Source organism: Callorhinchus milii, unplaced genomic scaffold, assembly GCF_018977255.1.
Source record: "Callorhinchus milii isolate IMCB2004 unplaced genomic scaffold, IMCB_Cmil_1.0 Scaffold4, whole genome shotgun sequence".
NCBI lineage: Eukaryota > Metazoa > Chordata > Chondrichthyes > Chimaeriformes > Callorhinchidae > Callorhinchus > Callorhinchus milii.
In genome coordinates, this window is record NW_024704745.1 from 30,985,911 (window position 1) to 31,010,514 (window position 24,604).

The 24,604-nt window shown below is 39.4% G+C and overlaps 1 protein-coding gene across 8 annotated transcripts in view; it reads right to left on the minus strand.

Annotated features, from left to right (window-relative positions):
* The window catches only part of LOC103176881 (protocadherin-9), a 397,017-nt gene that overhangs the window by 213,586 nt on the left and 158,827 nt on the right, over positions 1–24,604 (minus strand). Inside the window, exons 4-5 of one of the 8 annotated variants that reach the window (XM_042333965.1) lie at positions 13,593–13,609; positions 3,816–3,840 (exon numbers count right to left, since the gene is read on the minus strand). The exons of 6 other annotated variants lie outside the window; for them this stretch is intronic. In XM_042333965.1, the coding sequence (XP_042189899.1) occupies positions 3,816–3,840; positions 13,593–13,609 (42 nt within the window). Of the gene's footprint in view, positions 1–3,815; positions 3,841–10,306; positions 10,334–13,592; positions 13,610–24,604 lie in introns of all 8 variants that reach the window. One more of the 8 variants, XM_042333963.1, reaches the window with a different exon arrangement.

Here is a 24,604-nt window from a genome sequence, read left to right on the forward strand (position 1 = left end):
GTAAATGGGAAGGGCATTGGAATTAAAGCTCTTCCGAGAGCTAACAAACTGGTAAAGCAGTCTTAACTGGGCTGAATGGCCTGCTCCGGTTTTTCCATATTTTCTGTGTTTCTTGTGAGAAGCAAACAGCAAAAGCTGTCTGCAAACACAAACAACCTGCTCCCTTTCTTATCATCTGAGTGTCACATTATGTGCTGCATGTAATGATTGATTGTCTGTCCAATGAAGTGTCAGAGATGTCCAGAAAACAGAGACATCCCCTGAAAATCTTTTTAAAACAACTAAACCCACACCACAGTGAGCTTCGGCTGAACAATGATTAATACCAAGGACAAGGCCTTGGAGGGAAAGGAAGTGAAGTTAGAATAACATCTTAGAATCGCAAGTGCTGTTACCATAGTAACAGTATTTAGCTAAGTACAATGAAAGATGGGGACAGAAATGCAATTGCTAATGGGGGTAAAGAATGTGATGCAAGCTGTGATAATTATCAGAAGTCCATTCCTTTATCTCAACAACTTTATTTGGACAATTTCAAAAGTGTATCTCATTAGTTTGCCCTTTTTCCAAACCAGACCCCAAGAGGACACGGCTTCTACCAATGCTGCTTCAGAATTGACAACAACAAACAACAATTTACATTACTATAGTGCTCTTCATGCAGGTAGCATCTTGGAGTGCCTAACAGCAGTATGGTTTGATGCCGAGCATGAAAGAGACCGAAGGCACAGTTGAAGAGGAAAGTTTTCAGGTATGATTTGAAGACACATAAAAAGAAAGCAAGATGGAGGAATGAGGCAGGGATTCAGGGCACAGAGTCGAAAAGCACAGCTGCCAATGGTCGAATGGAAGGGATGAGGGACGATCAGAAGACCCAAGCCAGCTAAGCGAAGGTGGCTTAGTAGTGGAGTGATGGTGGAGTAGGATGTGAGTGTGAAGTGATTTGACAGTGAGATTGAGGATCTTGAAATCAATCCCTTAAATTTCAAGCAAGGGAAGAAACAGCAACCTTTGAACCTTTGTCCAGCCAGAAGTTCTAAAACATCCTCAGAAAATGCCCATCACTTTAATTGTTACAACCCACAACTCTTTTGCTAGCTATTGATCATTTAACAAGAATAAAATTTTGACAAATCTTCAGTCCCTTAATAGTAAAAATATTAACTTTCATCAGTGCAGAAGACATTGACAAAATGTTGAACAATGGGGAAGCTCATAGTGCAAACAGAGCTCTGGGTTTGTGCTGTCTGAGTGCAGATTATTCAAGCTTGAATATACATCTAGATTGGTGAAATTGTAAAATCTCTCCATAAAATGTGAGACCTTGTTTAGTCAACTGTACACAGCCTGCAAGAGTAAGTTGATAGGGTCTCAAATTCAGTGATTTCCAATGGGAGCAAAACCGGAAGTACATCATGACACTAACTCTCAGGAGCTTTACTCCAACACTTGCTGAATATTGTTCTTACAATAACTCATTGAGAGGTGCATTTCCAGTCACTGGTCATAGTCCTCATTTGGATTGTTTGCAAAAGAATCCCACTAGAAAATAACCACAGAAATACAGAACCCCTACTCTCATTGAAAGGTGAAATTAACAATGTGATAATTATCACATTAAATCCTACTAATTTCCCCCCATAGTACAATTGTACACCAACATCTTGCCAATTAAAACTATGGATTTTTAAAATCTTTCGAATAGGAGTGGAATAGTTCTCCCACTATCGTGCCAGGAATAGTATGCAGGTGAATTGAACAAGACTGAAGTCAAGTGTTCCCATTGAGTACATTTCAAACTCATTTATCTGTTGGCAACAAAAACCTGAATTTATATAGCGCTCTTATTGTAGGAAAACATCTGACCCTGTCAATGTGAAGTGCTCCGCACTAGACAAGGTAGAAGGGAAAGGGGAAAGTGATTGTAGGTGTTTTTAAAGAGTTAGGTTTTAAGATCATAAAATAATAATCCTTGCACTTGATATAGCTCCTTATCACATCTTTGAGACTTCTCAAAGTGCTTCACAGAATATAGAGAGCAAAGTGAACTGACCTTATATTTTGTAGGTGAAACGCGGCAGCCAATTGCGCACAGCAGTGTCCCACAAACAGTCATGGATTAAGTGATCAAATTATTATTATGTTTTATTTTTTAAAAAGTTTTTGAAGGGATTATTACCTCCAGGAAAGCGACCCACCAAGCAACTAACAACCGGGTTCCTACTTACTGCTAGGTGAACAGAGGCGTGTGAAGTAGGGAAACTTGCCCAACCTTTCAAAGAGCAGGTGAGTTGGAGGGTTAGAGGAAGAGAGTTCCAGAGGTTGAGGGTATCATAATTGATGGTTCAACCACTGCTAATGGTGCGGACGGAACAGGGGATGTGCAGCAGGCCTGAGTTAGTAGAGCAGAGCAGTGAACAGTGGAGTGAAGTAGAAGATCAAAGAGATACAGTCATGTGAACCTGCTGTATCTTTCGCTACAGCTTGTTAGATTATAGAAGTTGTAGTCTAATAATAATGAACATTAAACAAATGTAGAATGACAGTCATGGGATAGGACACATCTGGTTTTCTCTGTTTTTGAAAGAATAACAGGACAGCTTTGGAAAAGGGTAGGGGGTCACCTCTTATCAGTAAATGACAACAAGCCCACAGAGGTAACGATCCAAGGTACCGGTCGACACAGGATCTCGACTTAGCAATAAGTCGCTAGATTCTGACAGGGCCTGCCAAGCGACAGAACCCTCAAGAATAGCAACTAATGAGCAAGTTGCTTAAACTAGAGGACCTTGGTACCATCCCGGGATACTGATAAGAAATAACCAGTCACTTAAAAGGAATATACTAATGATCCCACATAACAAAATAACAAGCACCAGATACAGCCCTAAACTGATCAATCTCCTATCTTAGACAGGAAAAAGGGAAGACCTTGTGGAGACTCAGTCAGGCTGGCACCAAGGCAAATGATTGATTAACCTGAGTACGTGACTGTATCAGAAGTGGGTAGAGGGGCCCTAGGAAGCACGAGGTGGTTGGTCGACAAACCACCGAATAAGGCGAGGTAAAATGCAAAGTGATTGGATATGTAAATACGGGATGTAATGGCAAGTCAGGCGACTGACTATAAGTAGCCGAAAAAGAGAAGTGGAAATCAGTCCGGAACGGCCCCAAAAGACGGTGATGGAAGATCGAAAGCCTGAATAACTGAAACAACTAAGAAAGAACCCTGTTCCGGACTCGCAGCACTCGGTCTAGCGGCGTTGACGGTTGACTGCTGAAATAAGCGCGCTTCAATGGTATTTTTGTTTGAATAAACTTGGCTTAACAGATTTTACTTAAACAGAATGCTGGGTGACCTTTTTGATATCTAACATTTGGCGCCTAAACAGGGACCCAGCAAAATCAATCTGTTAAGCCAACTCGGATAACCTTCAGAAGGACTTGATGGTGTGACTCGTGAGTCTGGAACGGTGTGGCTAAAATCGTCAGAAGGACTTGACGATATTAATGGAGCATCGACTCGTAAGGGGGTATTAATCGTTTGTGTTAAAAATTGGAACCTAATTTGAAAACCACTGGAAGTGGAACAAATTAGTATATAAAGTAATTATAACAGGAACAGGCATCGGCCTATCAAAACAGTTAAAAGAACAGGAAGGCTCCAGAGAGAGAGAGAGACCAGTGTGGAGATGTCCCTTTAAGAATCACAAGGAAGGTAGACTCAATCACACACACATAGCTTTAGTCAGCACCGCACCTCCATCACCGTCTCCTCTCAGAAGAATAGCACGAGTTTTCTTTAGTTACAAAACATTGTTTTGCTGGTAGTGGCGACCACTGAACCCCGAATAACCCACCTAAGAGAAACGGATCAGAGAACTAGGCTCCACGGATCCGGCATGATCTGTGTACAGGCAGGGACAGGGGTTAGTGATTATCGGTAGACTCGCAGACAAAAAGTGTAACTAAGAGATTAAAACTCGGGATAATTTTCTTTGTTGTTTGTCGTTATTTTTGGTTCTGGTTTTACTATCACTGGTAGTACCACTCCCGAGCAGCATTAGAAGGACTCGCCGCAGAGACGATTCGGGGAAACGGTCTCCATAAGCTTGGTATAGCTTGTGTCACGGCAGAGGCAGGGCGCAGTTAAAGAGAAAGTCCTCGTGGTAGGGATCAGGATTATCCTTGGAGATGGAGGCAGTCAAAGAACAATATAAGAAGGCTCATGTTTAGAGAACAAGAACAGGTAAAATTCTTGTGAGTTCTGCTAAAAAAAACCTGGAGAGCAAGAACAGGGAAGAATCCTGTGAGCTCTGCTAAAAAAACAAAATGAATCCCTCAAAAGAGGCCAAGGTTAGGGAAATTTTCAAGAAATGGGTAAAGAATTATGACAATAAAATATGCGCCAAAATCGGACAGAGGGCAGCAGAGTTGAAAGAGCGGACTTTTGAATTAAACGTATCATATCGAGAATCAAGTGGTTGAAGGCAAGTTGAAACTAGGAAGGAAATATAAACATATAATGAGGTATATTATGTGACAAGGATGTCTAGAAACACAGAAGGAAAATAAAGAGCTAAAGAAAGCGTTAGAAGAAAAGGAAAATGATTTAAAATGTGAACGAGAGATGTTAAATTTATACAGCACAGCAACTTTAAAAATCACTGACTGTGAGCAGTTTAAATTCACTGACTGCTCCCACTCTGGTTTGTGTAAACAAACAAACAGTGTAAACAAACAAACACTAACTGCTTCATGTTGACCAGCACAGGCAGCTCAGAGAGTGTTAACCCTTTGGTTTCCACATAAAGTGAAACTTTTTACAGCTAATGATCATGTCCCACAAATGAATTAAGCTACAATTGAATCCCTGGTAAAGCTTGTAGTGCAAGTATTTTGAGGCAGTAGCACAAATAGATCAAATTTCTATTCTCACTTCACATGATGGTCACCAACTTTACTGCAATTATATTAACTAACTAAAGCGTTTAAAGAAACGAGAGATTTCACTTTGTGATTTAGTTCCTACAGATACTGACAATGGCTGGTTACACCCTCCAGAGGTCGCTTTCCTTCCAGCAACTTCTTTTGGGACGACTTATACTTCGCTTACCCTCCCACCTACAAAGCCGGTCTTCACATTCAATTTCAGCTCAACCGTCTTGGGGGGAGATGAGTGGACAAGTACAACCCAATCAATCATCTACTTCACAACAGCAGCCAATACCTGCCCAGAGGACAGGGTCTACATTGGCAACTGCGCGGGTTTTTCTATGCGTCGGGTGTGGTAGAGCGCGCGGTGACGGGGTTGATAGGTAAACACTGATAGTTCAAGAAGGAGAAGTGATTGTTCTGATTTATTTTATGTAACATTTACTTTGACTATTCCAGTATTTCAGTAATGCTCAATGCCAGCGGACAAGGATAGAGAGAACATCCACTGAAATAATATTTCAAATTTCTGTGACCGTACTGTTGTTAATCATATATTATTGATAATGATGTGCTGTAATTACAGATGCTAATATTGATTGAAAGGATTGATGTGGTGGCTGAGGCAAAAGGGAATCGTGAAGATTCTGATAGTGAGAGTGGGGCTGTGTTGTCAGCTTCACCCACTTGAGGTGGGGACTTTCGCAAACCCAGAATTCTGGTTTGTCTTAGGTTGTCCAAAAAGGATATCGTGAAGACTCATGACTTGTTTGGCTGGAATAGAACTGATTCTATGGACTCCCAAGGACATTGGTAACATCAATACATAAAGGTTGCCAAAGAACAAAAGGAGTATACCGACCTTGAACAATGTTTTTAACCCTACAATGAATGCTAAAAACAAGCTGTTGAAATGTCTCACTGCTGACTTGGTGACATGATTAAAAAGGTCTAAGTTTGGGAGCAAAGAAGACAAGTTTAACCGATCTTAAGAAGGGATATTCTACAATCAACATTGATCGAACCACGTTAACAAGGCGATTCCTAATCACAGCCCTTGTATCAATCTGATTAATTAATTGCACTGAGCTTTATTACTCATGCCATATACTTTTGTGCTTGCCAAAGCCATAATTTTATTTAGAATGATTGTGACTTTATGTGGCTTATTTTTTGCTTTATTGGTATTGGTGTATTTGTGAGACCTCATTATTATCATTATTTCGGTCTCAAGGTGGGGACTGTTAGATTATAGAAGTTGTAGTCTAATAATCATGAACATTAATAATAATAATAATCCTTCCATTTGATATAGCGCTTTTCACGTCTTCTAGACGTCCCAAAGCGCTTCACATAATATACTGTAAAGTGAATTTACTGTATATTTGTGGGCGAACGCGGCAGCCAATTGCGCACAGCAGTGTCCCGCAAACAGTCATGGATTGAAAATGACCAATTTATTATTGAATTTTTTTGGAGGGATTATTATCAGGCGTGTGGAGTAAGGAAACTTGCCCAAGGTTTCGCCCTCTGCCTGGAATTGAACTCGGTTCTCTCACTTGCAAAGCGAGTGCTCTAACCACTGAGCTACAGGACTCCAAACAAATGTAGAATGGAGAAAGTACTGACAGTCATGGGATAGGACAAATCTGGTTTTCTCTGTTTTTGAAAGAATAACAGGACAGCTTTGGAAAAGGGTAGGGGGTCACCTCTTATCAGTAAATGACAACAAGCCCACAGAGGTAACGATCCAAGGTACCGGTCGACACAGGATCTCGACTTAGCAATAAGTCGCTAGATTCTGACAGGGCCTGCCAAGCGACAGAACCCTCAAGAATAGCAACTAATGAGCAAGTTGCTTAAACTAGAGGACCTTGGTACCATCCCGGGATACTGATAAGAAATAACCAGTCACTTAAAAGGAATATACTAATGATCCCACATAACAAAATAACAAGCACCAGATACAGCCCTAAACTGATCAATCTCCTATCTTAGACAGGAAAAAGGGAAGACCTTGTGGAGACTCAGTCAGGCTGGCACCAAGGCAAATGATTGATTAACCTGAGTACGTGACTGTATCAGAAGTGGGTAGAGGGGCCCTAGGAAGCACGAGGTGGTTGGTCGACAAACCACCGAATAAGGCGAGGTAAAATGCAAAGTGATTGGATATGTAAATACGGGATGTAATGGCAAGTCAGGCGACTGACTATAAGTAGCCGAAAAAGAGAAGTGGAAATCAGTCCGGAACGGCCCCAACAGACGGTGATGGAAGATCGAAAGCCTGAATAACTGAAACAACTAAGAAAGAACCCTGTTCCGGACTCGCAGCACTCGGTCTAGCGGCGTTGACGGTTGACTGCTGAAATAAGCGCGCTTCAATGGTATTTTTGTTTGAATAAACTTGGCTTAACAGATTTTACTTAAACAGAATGCTGGGTGACCTTTTTGATATCTAACAAGCTGATCTGAGAAACCAGTTGAACAGGAATTTGATTGTATGAAATATAGTTTTAAATTGCCTACTGCAAAAAGGATGAAAATAATACCACAACTTTTTTTTAAAAAACATTTAACAGGACTAAATGGTGAAATGTAATTATTTTTCCGTCAGGTTTTCACCTTCCTGTCATTAGCAATCATTTGGGCTGTTAAATTATTGTGAAAACAGTGTGTTTACTTTGTGTCTAATTCATGAATGTGCATCTTACACTGCAGAGAGATTGTTTGATCACTGATAATGAATAATAATGAGAACAAAATACTCTTAATGCTTCAGATTTGAGCAGTTATTCCTTTGAGGACTGTAGCTTTTCTGCAGTGAAACAAAAATCTAATAAATTTACTTTTTTTCCATGAAATGCATGAATTAAGAAATGTTCTTTCAACGCTGTGCACATTACATTAATCTCGAGAAATGTGGTGAAAATCCATTTCACAGATTCACATGAACTGAAAGAGGGAAAAACCTTAAAAGTTCCAAAGATCATTCACAATTCAAATATTTTTGGAGGCCTGCAGGGAAAAGAAATGTCTGAAATCACCATAGAACATTTCAGCAGTCATATTTATCTGGTTTGTCAGGACTTTGGTAATGTAAGTAGGAGGTTGCTGAATTTCTGAAATTTGTTTTGGATCAAAAATTAGCAAAACATTCAGTGTCTTCTGAAACCATAAAGGTGCACGTGCTGGGAATTACACTTGTGATCTTCTGCAAAAAATCTGACATATCAGAAAAGGTTCCAGTGTGCATCTGCAAATTTCGGTTCTTTCTTCAAAAAGGACAAAGACAACAACAACAACAACAAGATTCCATTTATAGAGCGCCTTTCACGTCAGGAGGACATCCCAAGGCGCTGCACAGTTGGGTCATGACCCGAGCAGGGGGGAAATGGTCAGGGTGAGGGGAGGGAAGGGAGGGAGAGAGGAGGGGGAAATGGTCAGGGTGAGGGGAGGGAAGGGAGGGAGCGAGGAGGAGGAAGAGAGTCGAGAGGGGAGCTGAAGGCACGGTCAAAGAGAAAGGTTTTGAGACCGGCCTTGAAGGAGGAAAGGGAGGAAGCAAGGCGAAGGCACTGGGGGATGGAGTTCCAGAGCCTCGGGGCTGACACTTGAAATCTTTCAGGAATTGGTTCAATTTTGGGTGGCCATCGATTGCTGGGTTTGAGCAAATTCTAATCTGACCTCTGGGTGGGGGTGAGGGGGGTGGAGTAGGAAGCAAAGGCAAAACCAAAAGGAACCGATAAGTAAAAGAGTGTTAAAGCTCAGAACTATGAATAGCGTCTTCACATTTGAGAGAACTGACAGTAAAAGGCTCAGTATACTAGGCTAAAGAACACGTTACAAGCTTTTGATCCCTCAAATTAATTGCTACAAGTGCTGGGATCAGAAGGCTTCAAAATAAATCAATATGGACCTTAAAACCTTACAGGACTCGTGTGAATGAACTAGAACTATACTGGGCAGAGAACACATTTTTCAAATCAGAACAAAACTGCACTAGTGGATCAACAGCCAGTAATTATTTGGCTCTTCCTGTGAAAAATGGATATAAGCTTGTCAGTTTTAGCTCTGATGGCTGTTAACAGTACAAGTCCCAATGCAGCACTTTCAAAAACACCAGGATGCTGTCTGGAAAAATACAGCCAACTCAGCAGCTTTGACTGTAGTCATGTGGCTTTCCAAAACTGCAAACTTTTTTGTATAAAATGTAAAGCCACCTGCAAGCTTTTCATTCTGGGGTTTCTGGTCAATGGAAAGAGTCAAAGCACTGATTTATAGGTTAACTGGGTCTCCTTCTGTGGCAGCTCCAGGCTGTATAACAGATGCTCAAAGTCTTAAGTATCAAAGGGAACACTGGACAGGATTTTTGTAATCATGAGCTAACAATGCCTGACAGAAAGGCGTTGGAAAGTGGGGTGGCCAAAACTAATGATAGAGGCAACAATACATGCAGAAAACAATAAATAATAATACTGATATTTGATATAGCTCCATTCACTTCAGAAGGATGTCTCAAAGTGCTTCACAGAATCTACTGTAAAATCTAGTGACATACTCCAAAATATACTTAAATAAGACAGGAAAAGAATAAAAACTTTGTACAGCCCCGCAACACTGATTCAATAGGTCCTCACGCTGCTATTCTGTTTTATGTAGTCTATCTCAGGCTGCTGGATTTGTGGCCTGTTGTGGAGAAATATTTGTTCTCCCAGGCACTGTGTTTCTCCATGAGCTTTTATTTAACATAAAACACCAGGCTCTCCCAATATCACCAATATGTTTGCTGTACTGTATTTAGATTTTACTAATCCTATGACCACAGCTGCGCAGCCGATGGTGTCCACACCTCTGCATCAATAAACTAGAGTGATAATCTCTTAAGGTATTGCATTGTTGGAGATGCCATTCTTCAGATGAGACTTTAAACCAAGGTCTCATCTGCCTGTTCGGGTGGACATTAAAGATCCCATTGTACTTTTCGAAAAGAGGAAGGAATTTCTCCTTGTGTCCAGGCCAACAAGCCCCCAAATAAAACTGATCATTTACATCATAGTTGCCTATGAGACATTGTTATGGCAAAAAATGGCAGTTATACTGCAAAATACATTATTACACTTTACAATACAATCCTGTGAAGTACTTTCAAATGGTGAGATAAGACACTGTGTTGTTTGTAAGAATTATTATTTAATACAAATGATCTGTCATGGTAGACTCTGAGCACCATGCAGAGTTGGGTCTTCATCTAAGCTCTGGAGGTACTTGCTGCTATAACTGCAATGTCTCGTCCTATTACCTTTAGTTTTACAAGCTTTTGGGCTGAATAGTCAACCTTCCTACATATGGCTGGTCTATATTGGCCTTCCCGCACACCATTGTGGTGATAGTGGTAGGCGTTCTTTTTTGCCCACAAAACATAGTGTTCCACTTTACAGTAATTCCTGTGAAGCACTTTGAGATGTCCTCCTGACGTGAAAGGCACTATACCAATTGAAATAATTATTCTTATATAAATGCAAACAGTTGGGCCAAGCCAGGGAATAGGGTAGTGCAGTAGAAGGTATCTAAGAAAGAGAATATAACTGAAAAATATGTTCAACTGTAAGGTGCTGGAAATGCACAGCAAAGCACTCAGAAGCTGACAGTGATGGTTTTAATCACTGGAGTCCTGTAGCTCAGTGGTTAGAGCACCCGCTTTGCAAGCGAGAGACCTGAGTTCAATTCCAGGCAGGGCGAAACCTTGGGCAAGTTTCCTTACTCCACACAGAGCCTAATAATAATCCCTCCAAAACCCAAAACAACAATAAATTGGTCATTTTAATCTACGACTGTTTGTGGGACATTGCTGTGCGCAATTGGCTGCCATATTCGCCCACAAATATACAGTCAATTCATTTTACAGTTTACAGTGTGTTCTGTGAAGCGCTTTGGGACGTCCTCCTAACGTGAAAAGCGCTATATCAAATGCAAGGATTATTATTATTAATGGAGTCAAGCTTGAAATGTTCATATTAAATTTGCCAGCATTTTCTGTTCTTACTTCATTATTTCTACAATTGCAGGTTGTTCTGTTTTGCGATAATTGAGTAAATAGTATTAAATCTGTAATATAATACAATAATTGGCAATGAACTAAAATTGCAGTTAAACAAAATAATATTTTATCTCTGTGCACAGGGCCAGACATTGGCACAATGGTTAGGTCTGAAGATTTCAAAAGCTGCCATTGCTGTCACTGACCAAGGGATGCAGAGTTTGTGTGCCATTTCACAGGATACCTGCTTAAAATTAAGCCAGTATGGCAACGATGATTGCAACAGCAGCTCCTGAATTCTTTGTGCTGTTTCAGTCCTAATCATTGTGCTAAAGTCAGGAGGGAGAGTATCACCCAGTCGATAACTGTCAACTGTCCTGATAAACATTTAGTCAATGTGATAATCATTTTCAGTAATCATCACAATTACAATTTGTTGCAATTTTCACACCAAAGATTCAGTTGGAAGGGACTTTAAATTCCTTCCAGGAAGATTGAAATACAGAAAACAGGATAGAGCAAGCCTCAGGAGATTTGCCACTGTCAATCAACTAATCCCAAAGGACATAGTCCATTGGGTCTTTCTCCAACCTCCTACCACTGAATCTGCCTTCGACTCCTGGAAGCCAATCCTGGAACCTGGACCAAAATGAAAAGGTGAACCATAGAGAAATATTTCATAGTGAGATGTGGTTCAGCACTTTGTTTTGGTGTTGCTGTTTGCTTTTTCAAGAAACCATCCATCTTAATCCCAATTCCTCACTGTTTTCCCCATACCAGTCCTCTGCATGTGCTTGTTCAATTCTCTTTCAAATGTTTCAATTCACTGCTCTAACAGCCAGCTCTGGCAAATCATTCCATATTCTGACAACCTTCTGTGAGAAGAAATTCTTCCAAACTTCTCCTTTTACGCCACTAGTCACAATCTTAAGGGTATTTTCAGATGGGCTCCAGTTGACATCTCCCCTCAGATAGGAGATATTAAAAGTGATCTTTCAACCCAGTACTAGGGAAGTACTTTACACTTTACAGTGATGACCTCCTTGCCTCTAAAGAAACCACGCATCTCAGTACTCCACTGCTCCGTTCCTAGTGACACAACAGTATAAATAAAACTATGAATATTGGCAAGAAACATTTCTGGAACTCCGACAGTCACCATAAAGGCTCATCTGTTATTCAAGAAGTTGCATCTGTACATCGCACTCCTCTCCACCCCCAGCTTGACCTCCATCTCCATGATAGCATGTTGCATACAAATGAAAAACCAATGTGTTAGTCTCCCCGTCATGTCTCTTATTGTGCCCTACCCTGGGGGCAATATACAGGGCAATTCCTTAACTGCAGTCAAACTGGCTTTGAGAAAAGGAAAAGCATGTTATACCCTCAGGATGGATTATTTGAAGCAATAATTTCAATCTTAAACAATATTTAATGTGAAATTTATGGCCTAACACTCCATTAGGATTTCTCAGAATGAAAAATCTTTGGGTCCATTTGTTTTTAATAATTTTTCAAAACGTTATGACTGCCCTGAAGCCCTCTGTATTACGTTACTTTGTTTTAAAAAAAGTAAATACAGTGTACCAGGCAATTAGCCCCAATGTAGAATGAGAAAAATAGCTTTTTCACTAATAAGCAGGAATCTAGCTTTATGATTAACCTAATGTCAAAGCAATTCATTTATAAAATGAAAACGATCTAGTTAATTAGCCCATGGATTGCTGTCAGCTACAATTGCTCAATAAATAGTGAAATATGCTCTGTTAAATGCATGTGTTACGTGAGAATTAAAAACTACTCACTTAATTAGATCCCCTTTTTCCCCCTGTATTACGAAATGCTGCTCATTTGCCAAGGCCTCAGGCCAAAGTTTACTTTATTCCGTCTGGTCCATATTGCTTCTGACACAGCAGCATTTGTCACAGTTCTCCAGAGAATTGATTAAGGCTTTGTCTCAGCAAGTCTGTCATAATGCATCAGGGAATCAAACGAGAGGAGGCACAGCATATGAAAAGCCATCACTTCCATTCAAACTGTCAAAGCCACCTTTCCAAAGTCAGGTCGACATGAGTTCCATGTCCTTTTTTGCTAATTACATCAGGCAGGAACCAGCTCCCAAAAGAAAGGATTTAAAGGACCAAACATGGCTTCACTTAAAAATGAAAGAGACAGGGGTATTGCCTGTGTGGCTTCATTTGACAAATTCTCAATAATGATAATTATTCCTTTCACTAATGCATTTTCTGCTCAACGCTGAACGTCAGCTGCATTTTCAATGCCCTCAGATCCCCACTGCGTGAAATACTTAAAAAAAAGACTTCAAATAGACCCTTCGTAATAGAAACAAGCAGCTCCGAAGAGCACTCAAACACAAAGAACTGCTAGGGATTAAATAATGATTAACACTGGTTCCCGAGATGTTCCGGAGGCATTTATTAATAACCAAGAAACACTGAGTGACTGCAGCAGGTGCCCAGATATACACTGTCTAAAAAAAATATTAACTTGAGGAATTGTGAGCTTTTTCCTGAACTTTGCAATTTAATGTGTTACTTCAGCCCATTTTTAAGTCTTGTAAAGTTACCAAATAAATTAACTTGAACATTTCTTTGCTATGGGCAGGAAAGATGGGCATTTCTTTTGAACATTAAGGGATAGAATGAAAGTTTACTGTATTCCCGGATTTTCAAAATGAAACGTGAACTTTTTTTTAAATAGCAAGATTTTTTTTTATTTCTAACCGTTAGAACTCTTTTTGTTAAAAAAAGGGTCTTGCTATTTAAATGTTTTACCTTTCACTCTTCTAGCTTGTATCTGGGACGAAGTTGATGATTGGGAAAGTCTGATTGAGCCTCAGAAACCACTATTTTCAAATAAGAAGCATATTTATGGATAATCTTTGGTTTGGTGCTATCAGTGTAGACAAATCTTTGAATGATAAATGAATGGAGTTGGATGGATTACTTTGCTACACAAGGTGGGTGGCTCTATGATCACTTTATATATTTGGATTGTGCAATTGTAACATCTTAAAAGACTACTCCAGTTAAATTATATGTAACATTACATTTCCCTTCCCCATCCTTTAATGTTGGTGGAAATAGTACTTTTAATCCAACCTGATGAATAATAATTTTGGAGGAAATAACAAAGAAATAAGTCAGAAAGTATCACAACAACCATTAACACTTTGTCTGTTGGGAGCTCATTCAGTGGAGTTCAGGAATTCCTAAATTGACTGATTCCTCCCTTACTCAGGTTCCTAATTCAGGCTTACAGTCATATTTTACATGGGATCAGAAAATGCTTTTGCTGGATACATAAACTTCTGATTTTGTAGCTGAACTTGGCAGGAACTTTCTTCAGGTAAGCTCGACAGTGGTCTCATTGCTCCAAACAACTTAGAGGATTCTACCAAAATCTGTCCAGAGCAAAATGAATGTGTTCTATTTGTGTGCCACTAACTGCTGTCATTGTATCAGTAGCCCAGGCCTTGATGGATGTTTTAGAGCCTGATCTGTGCAAACACAAATTGAGAAAGCGGCAGAAAACATATCATAAGGAAGAATCATTTGGAGCAAGGAAGGGATGAGAAAATGGGACAAGCCAGACAAACAAAAATGTTGGAGGTAGAGGAGACAAGAGTTGGTTGGAGAAAATGATGATTTTCTTGTATGAAGACAGCAGTCTCACAATTAAAAACAATATTTATTTGGTGCCACATGAAAGACTTGTAAGAAAGATAGAAGCCCATGGTATAAAAGGGATAGTGGCAGCATGGATCCAGAACTGGCTGGGAGACAGAAAGCAGAGAGTTGTGGTGAACAGCTGCTTTTCTGACTGGAGGGAAGTGTACAGTGGCGTCCCCCAGGGATCGGTATTAATACCACTGCTCTTCTTACTATACATAAATGATCTGGACTTGGGTATAGCAAGTACGATTTCCAAGTTTGCGGACAACACAAAGTTAGGTAGGATGGTAAACAGTGAGAAGGATAGGAGCCAACTACAGGAAGACATAGACAGAATGGTAAAATGGGCAGACACATGGCAGATGAGTTTCAATGTAGAGAAATGCGAAGTAGTGCATTTTGGTAGAAAGAATGATGGGAGGCAATATAGTCTAGATATTACAATCTTAAGGGGGGTAAAAGAACAGAGAGACCTGGGGGTGCAGGTAAATGAATCCTTGAAGGTGGCAGGACAGGTAAATAAAGCTGTAAAAAAAGCATATGGGATAATAGGCTTTATAAATAGGGGCATAGAGTACAAGAGTCAGGAGGTTATGATTAACCTATATAAAACACTGGTTAGGCCTCAGTTAGAATACTGCGCCCAGTTCTGGGCACCACACTATAGGAAAGATGTTAAGGCATTGGAAAGGGTGCAGAGGAGATTTACGAGGATGGTACCAGGAATGAGGGACCTTGATCATGAGGAAAGGCTAGAGAGGCAGGGATTATTCTCATTGGAGCAGAGAAGGTTACGAGGAGACCTAATAGAGGTCTTCAAAATCATGAGGGGATTTGATAGGTTAGAAAGGGAAAAACTGTTTCCACTGGTGGGTGTGTCAGTGACTCGAGGTCATAGATTCAAAACAATCTCTAAAAGAAGCAAAGGGGAGGTGAGAAGAAATGTTTTCACGTAGCAAGTTGTTCGAATCTGGAACGCATTGCCTGAAAGGGTGGTGGAGGCTGATTCGATAACAACTTTTAAAAACGTGGTGGACGGGTATTTGAGGAAGACGGGTTTGCAGGGGTTATGGGAAAAGGGCTGGGGAGTGGGATTGACATTAATTGCTCTATTCAAAGAGCCAGCACAGACTTGATGGGCCGAATGGCCTCTTTTTGTGCTGTACGATTCTATGATTCTGTGATTCTATGGTGTGTTTTAGCAACTTTTGGCCAAATCATCTCAGTTCCACTTGCCAGTTGACTTCGTATAATGAAAAGTGTTTTGTCTTGTGGGCAAAAACTTGAAGACTAAAGCTTACTGTTTACTGCAGGTAAAGCTTCTCCAGACTCCAATAAGAAACAATTAGTTGAATGAATCTAATTGTAATGACATGCAGGGAACACTAAAAAGATATGAATCCGCTCATTGCACTACTTATGTGGCAACGCTGGATAGGAGCCTGAATTTGGAGATGAAGTATTATCAAAGCTTTCAACAGCAACTGTTGAGGACAGAGAAGTGACCACAATCACTGGAAAATGACCTTTTTGTATGCACATTTATTATCAGGTAAACAGACAGGTAAACAGACAGCAGTAAGTAGGAACCCGGTTGTTAGCCGATTAGCGGATCGCTTTTTTGGGTGTAATATTCCCTTAAAAAAAATAGTAATTAAGTCAATTAATCCATGACTTTTGTGGGACACTGCTGTATGCAATTGGCTGTCGCGTTTGCCCATAAAATATACAGTCAATTCACTTTACAATATACTCTGTGAAGTGCTTTGAGATGTCTTGAAGATGTGATAAGGCGCGATATCAAATGCAAGGATTATTATTATTATAATAGTCCCTGACAGACTTATCACGTGAAAGTTACCAAGTGTTGGATAAAGCCAATAGTCTGTAGCCAACAGGCAACAGATTAACTTCAGATTACAATTAAATAGTAAAAATTATGGCATGTGATGTTGAACATTATCACTGGTGATAATTAGTAAATAAATGGTAATGGTAAATAAATGGTAATCATAGGTCGCAATTTTCACCAGAATTTATTTACGTATCATGCCTAGTAGAGGAATTCTACACAGCATGAATTTTTCAGAACAGTTTGGGATATGCACTGGAATACAAATACTAAATTCTGGATTCTTCTGGTAATAATAATCTTTGCATTTGATATAGCGCTTTTCACGCCTTCTAGACATCTCAAAGTGCTTCACAGAATATACTGTAAAGTGAATTGACTGTATATTTGTGGGCAAACACGGAGGCCAATTGCGCACAACAGCGTCTCACAATTAGTCGTGGATTGAAGTGACCAATTTATTATTGTTTTTTTTTCTTGAGGGATTATTATCAGACATGTGGAGTAAGAAGACTTGCCCAAGGTTTTGCCCTGCCCGGAATCGAACCCAGGTGCCTCACTTGTGAGGCCCTGCAAGCTCACATGCGAGGCAAGACCTCGCAAGCTCTCAATTTGCTAATGTTGAGACAGGTACTCAATTTAATCTAAACTGTGTCTGGAAATCTATCTGCCTGTGTTCTGCACATTTGGAGTGAACTCCATTGATTTCACAGACACTCTCGAGATCCACCCCTTGTGAAAACAGTGGGTTGTTTTTCCTTACCTCGTGCCATTGAGCTTGCACCACAACCCTGCACCATCGAGCCACAAGTCCTAAATCCAAGTGATATTTAAATTGCTGCCAATGGTTTGTCTTAAAATCACAATATAACAGATAACAGGCTTTTCTAGTAAAAGATATTCTGATAGACCTTGTTTATGCTACAATTTTGCTGTACTTTTGTTGGGAAGCACCAAGATTTTAGCAGCCAGAAAAAAAGAACTTGCATTATAAAATAATTGTCAAGGGTAGTGTATTTCTGAGGGCAACCTTTTATCTACATGATACAGTTGCCATACATTAATGATGTAATAAGATGCTGGATCAAATATTATTAAATGCAGCAACCATTTGTGCCAGTAAGGTCCCAAAATCAGACACAAAGTGAATTATCAATTAATCTGGATGATTGTTGATCAAAGCAGAATAAAAACATTGTCCTTCTATAACCTTGTACAGTTAGGAGCAAAGCAACTTTACCTATCCTTCTTGGGCTGGGATTGTGGGGAGGATGGTAAGCTGGGTCTCCTTGAACTGGCTCAAAGGTGATATGTTTGGCAACGGAATGGCAGAATTGGCCAGGCCTCGGTGGTGATCTTCATAGTCACATGTTGCTTTGCAAATCAAATTGCGAGATCCACTATGAAACCCAATAATAAAAAACATGCAGAAACAAAATCTGGAAAAATTCCTTGTGAAAAATAGTTTGAGGCCTTTTATCCAGCTGATTACACATCTTAATCCACAAGATAGAAGTCATCAATAGTGCAGCAATTTCAGTTTGCATGTTTTCAACCCATGATCTTTAATACCTGACAGGGAATCAAACAATCAATTCCAGCTGCAAATCAGTGTTGACAGAGCTTCCCACTACAGTGAATTGTAAAAGCTGTAAAGGGCCAAAAAATGGTGATTCAAACAGTAAATTGCCTTGTGATCAGACAATAAAAATGCACTCTCACCTCTGCTGTACCAGAGAACTGAGGAAAATAGAATTGTGACTGCAGGATTTGTGAACTTATTCTGCAGGTTAACCACCGATCCTTAATTCCAAAGTACAGAGTAGTAAACATAGTTGTCCATTATTAATTCAATGTTTCTTTCAAATTACTCTACCTTGTAAAATGATTATGATAAACATATTAAAATAAAATAAATCATTCGAGCATCCTATTGCAGAAATAAACCTTTGGAGAACAATTACAATAGTTAGGACTGAATTATGATGACCTGGTTGAATGAGGTAAAATTGGTGTTGTTTCTTAAATTGTTCCTAAACTTAACGTTGGTGTTAATTGACACTGCAGTTTACAGTGCTTGGTGTAAGCTTAATATTCCCAGGTCATTCTAAAAATGTTTTGTAATACTCTTATCTGACCACTAATTGTTAAAATCACTTAAGAATTCTGCAAATTTTACCCCACCATGAGATCATTTCACCACAGAGCATCATCAAAACCAAAAAGAATGCACTACCTATTGAACAGTTCAGAAATAAACATTTCTCACTTAAGAGTATTGCAGAACATATACTCACATCCCAGGAGTTTTTGTTTTACTCTGTATCAGGATGTGAAGGTCACTGACAGGGCCAGCATTTATTGCCTATCCCTGGCTGGCCTGAGAATGTGATGGTGGTCTTCTGTTTTAAACCACTATGGTCCTTTAGGAACGGGAATCCCATGATTGTATAGGGTGGGAAGTTCCAGGATTTCACCAGCAATAATGAAGGAACAACAATGTGTTCAAGTCAGGACCGTGAGTGACTTGGTGGTGGTTACACTCTCATGATACCACTGCTCTTGTTCTTCTGGATGCTGGCATCACATGGTTATAACACACTCATCATTCAACATTGTTCAATTACTTTTTACATGTTTTCTTTTCAACAATAATATTTGAATTTGAAACAGACAAAATGCCCAAAATGCCCCAAACAGTCCAAATGCCCAAATTGCTAGACTTTTGTGATACCACATTCCCCCAAAAAGTGGATTAATTACCAATATGAACTAAAGCCACAAAACAATTGTAAGTAATTTAAGGTTAGGGTGCACACTCCCAAGGCTGATGAATTTATTGTCAGGTAAAATCTTAGATTTTTTTCCATGATCCTATGCTACAAACCTGAATCAAAATTGTGAACTTAGATTATCAATGAACACATCTGGACTGAAATTGCCTGGGAGTAGGGACAGTGCAGTATGATTTATGGGTAGGGCCTGACACGAATAGGATTGCAATTATTCCTCACTCCCAATAAACTGATTGAAAAGATTGCACTTCCAGCAGAGCTCAACAAAGATCAAATCTCTCTGAAAGGATCACCACGTCAGTAAAGCTTCCTTTAAAAAAAATCAAACAGCTACAAAGAATTATCAGAAACAGCTTTTAGTTTCTGGCTCGTCTACGAGTGTTCTTTTAAAAGTAAAAAAATGTTTGAACATTAAATGCTGTACTGATGCTGTCAGATTTGAAGAGTTACAGTGAGTGACAACACGTGGGAGCTGATTTAACATCAGCAAACAGTCGTTAATCTAAGGAGCACTAGCATTTGTCATTTGAAGAGTGTTTGTGTGAGTATTAACATTAAACAATCTTTCCTGCTTTGCGAGGCACCGTAAATCCTAATAGCACGGTCCCCTGTAAATATTATTTTTTTAAATATAGATAATACACCTTTTTTGAAGTTAATTTTCATGGGCAAATACACCACCTACCATGTAGCTGTGCCATACAGACAAGGGCAGCCTTATATTCAATCCTTGCTCATTTAGCTGACTTCAGTCTGAACAGCAGAGGGGATCAGATGAAGAGGACCCGTCAGATGATTTGACCTCATCCTTCCAGAATAACCATATTATTTCTAAGTATGGGATGACATTTGCATCATGTGATGTGTTAATCAAGACTAGAGTGAGGTAGAACTGAATGTGCTTTTTGTCAATGTGATGATTTTTACCAGTGATGATCATCACATTACGAGTCTCACCTTTCACCCCACATCCTTATAGCTGGCAAGAGTGGGAAACCTCATACGCTTAGACTGAAATAAAAGGAAATAAAAGGACAAAGTGCTAATATAGTGAACCATCCGACTCACTCAAAGTGACATCTCATTTATTTTTACATATTCAAGAGATGAAAAGACAAATGACTTATTCAGCTACACTGTTTCCAGCCCTAAATGTAAGCCTATATCAATAGAGGGTTAAACAATCAATCTATATGGGTAACGACGGCAACACTGCCACATCTAGAAAGCTTCCACTGCCAAGTTTATCTATCATTTAGTAAACAAAAACACACAAAAAGACTGCTCCACCAAGGGCCACTTGTTATAGATTTGAGTATTATAAGGTTTGAAATACAACCTTTGTGAACCATCAGATTAAATACGTGTCCAGTGTTAAAGAAAGTGATTATGGCTTTTCATGGGTCCCTTTAGATCACAAAACTTTTATTAAAAATCTGAGGTAATAAAAACACTGATTTATATTGAGCAAAAGAACATTTTACCCACCTCCTGAGGGATTTTGTAGCAATTACCCATCACATTAGAAGTAAAAATAAGTCTTGCAACTACAGTTTTTTTTAAACCCAAGAAGTTACACAATAATCCAGAATATTTACACTGTTTTAGCCAGTATTATTCAGTTTACCAATTTATGTGAGAGGCGTACAACAAGGTTACTGATGTGATTGCAATTGAGATCAGTGGAATTGGCCATTTGTGAGTGAATGTGCTGTGTGACTGGATCGGAGCCACAGAAATAATGTGTCTGTCTACTGCTTATTCAGTGAAAGGTTGAGAACTTCCTTTTAACTCACATTTGCATACTATGATACAGAAGCTGTTTTCTTCAATATATATATTCATAAAAACACTATGTTTTAGTATATCAATGTGAGTCCACAGAGCTAAATGTAGTGCTTGGGACAGTTTTTGGGACGCAATTCATTGTGGTTCACAGATGTAACAAAGGGGATTGGCAGACTGCTTCATATATCATCACATCAGTCATGGAGTCATAGCCAACCAATGAAAACTTACAAGCTCAGTACTTAAGAAGTTAAAACTGCACTTGCACATAATCCCTCATTTGTTTGAATTTGTCAGAATGGGCAGGGGAAGCAACTGCATATGCTGGCATTGTTGTATACCACAGACACTTCCCCACCCCTGGGCATTACTTTCATCAGGGCTGAAGCTCCATCACCTTTCAAAACAGAAAGAGAAGCATCATGTTAGAATTAGCAGATAAGGTAAAGTGTATGAAAGTGGATAAAAAGTCTGTTAAGGACAGACTCTGTATATCGTTGCTTGTATCTCGTGTGGTTAGCCAGGACAACAACAACTTGCATTTATATAGCACCCCTCACGTAGGGTAGCATCCCAGAGCTCTTAACAAGTCACTATGGATTTTAGACCTCTTCCCATCTGCTCTCTATATTTTTCTTTGTCATAAAGATGGCTGGAGGTCTCCCTGTTCAGAAGGACATTAATTGAAAAGACATTAAAAAGAATGAAATTTAAAATAAAGACTGGTTAAAATATTTCCTTCAATTTTGCATGATCTTAATTTTTAGGATAAAATTGTATCACAGACTAAATTTGGGTGGATTTTTTGTTGCAATACATATGAATACAGAACCCTCATTGCACCTACAGCCGTACTGAGATTGTTGTGCCAGGAGATGGAGATGTAATGTTTTATACAGGAACCCTTCAACCCTTCAACTGTAGATTCATGTCAAACCGTCTATCTAATTCTGAAAATCAGCATTGCTACTTACGTTATATGTTGTGGGCTAGGCAGGCTTGGTATCCGGTTGGATTCCCTTCAGTCACTTCTGCCCTTTTTTTAAAAATGATAATATAAATTTCCTAGCAAAAGGGCAAGCATGACAGGGGAGTAATAACTGACAAAATGTGTGGGGAGTATATAAGAAGGAAACTGAGTAAGCCAGCAAAGAAAGAGGCAACAAGCATTACTAGGGGAAGAGGGTTCCAACAACCGAAGCGACACTGGCTCTGCCTACCTTTGTGCCTTTATTTTACATCACATCAAACGCAAGTATTGCAGAAGTATTGAAACCCGACAGCACAGACATGGGAGGAATGTTATTTATGAAGGGAAGGAGGACAGGTTGAAATGTAAGAATGGATTAATATTCTACATTTCTCGCTTACTTTTGTAGTTCAGGTAATACTACATAATACTTTATTTGAGGAGATGGAGAGCGGGGCGTGAAATCCAGGTTTAAGATTATTGTGGAATGAGTGAATCTGAGTGTTCAAAACATTTTCCTATCTCTTATGAGACATGTATCAAGACCAGTCCTAGTCCTGTGAATGGACTACTGTATAATCCATATCAACAAGGCAGATTTACAGAATAGATTAACAGGCATTATTCTCACTTTAGCAGATATTAACCTGTAACTGACACATTAAGATGATTAATAAGCATTTCATTAGACAGTGTCTGTTGTGGCTGGTATAAACTAAACATTCTCTCTGAACATGTATATACAAATATGTGGTAAATATTTTGCATATTTTAGAAGAGCAATCTACCAGATGCAGGGCACTTTGGAATCTTGGAATCTAGTTATATTGCTTTATAGCTTTTAGGTATAAATCATAAAAATTAAAATGGGAGATATTCAAGGCAGTAATATAGTGTAGAGAATCAAATAATGATTATATTTAACACAGCAATATAATTTAGAGGTTCACACACTGGTTACAAAATATTTGAATGCAGTACTTGATTAACAATGAAAACTGTCAAGCCATAAGTCAGTCGCCATGCTATTTGTGACTAAAAGTGACAGATTTGCTGAGAAATTTCCAAAATAAAACCCTGCACAATTCCAAACTCTAGAAAATCTTGTTTTGCATCTGATATTTTTTCTTTCCAACTTTTTTATTGGACTTTGATCACAATTTTTGCACGTTTTTGGCCCAACGAAAAGCTTGAAGGCAAAACACAACTTCTGGTTGACAAAGGCAGCCTTTGTTTTGTTTCCAAATCATTTCTCAACCAAGAGAAGGTCCAAAAAGCTTGATAAAAGACTGGAAAGCAAAATATCAACTACCAAAATATCAACAATCAACTAAAAGAAACCCTTTGATGGTGTTCAGAATTGTATTTTTCTCCCTGCAAATTAACATTGCATCTGCAATTCTAAGTCTGAAATCTTAAGTCATAATCTGGGCCAATAGAAAAGTGCAGAAATATTTCCCAAAAATTTCAGGGAGATTTACAAATTCTGTGGAAAATTCCAGGGGCATTTTTGACAAATTTTGCAGAAAATGGCGGGGAGTTGATTGGTGCTATTGAGGTACATTTTACTGCCAACCTACATTTTTTCACTTTATTGATAGAAACTAAACATGAGGAAATAACACATATTGGATTGTTACAAAAAAAATTAATTGCTTCTTTAACATAAACTGGGTGGCTTTTTTTTNCTGGGGGGGACAGTGGGGGACACCAGCGAGGCTACAAGAGCTCTCAGGGCCCAGCATCATACACAGACCCAGAGAGAGAGACGCACACACTCAGAGAGACACACACACACACACAGACACAGAGAGAGAGACAGAGAGAAACAAACATACACAGACAGAGACACACACTCTCTTACAGACACAGAGACATTCTTAGAGAGAGATGCACACTCACATAGAGACACTCACAAACACATAGGCACAACCACAATATACAAAGGAGCGGGAGACACAGCCACTCACAAATGGAAAGAGAAAGACGTACACACAGACACACTCACAAATACATATAGAGACATACACACAGACAATCATACACACTCACTTTCTCACATAAACACACAGAGACACATAGACAATCATACACTCTCCCACACAAACACACAGAGACACACAGATAATCACACACTCTCACAGACACACAGACAATCACACACTCACTCTCACACACAGACAATCACACACTCTCACTCTCACACACACACAGACAATCACACACTCTCACTCTCACACACACACAGACAATCACAGACAATCACACACTCTCACTCTCACACACACACAGACAATCACACACTCTCACTCTCACACACACAGACACACAGACAATCACACACTCACTCTCACACACAGACACACAGAAAATCACACACTCACTCTCACACACACAGACAATCACACACTCTCACTCTCACACACAGACACACAGACAATCACACACTCTCACTCTCACACACACAGACAATCACACACTCTCACTCTCACACACACAGACACACAGACAATCACACACTCTCACTCTCACACA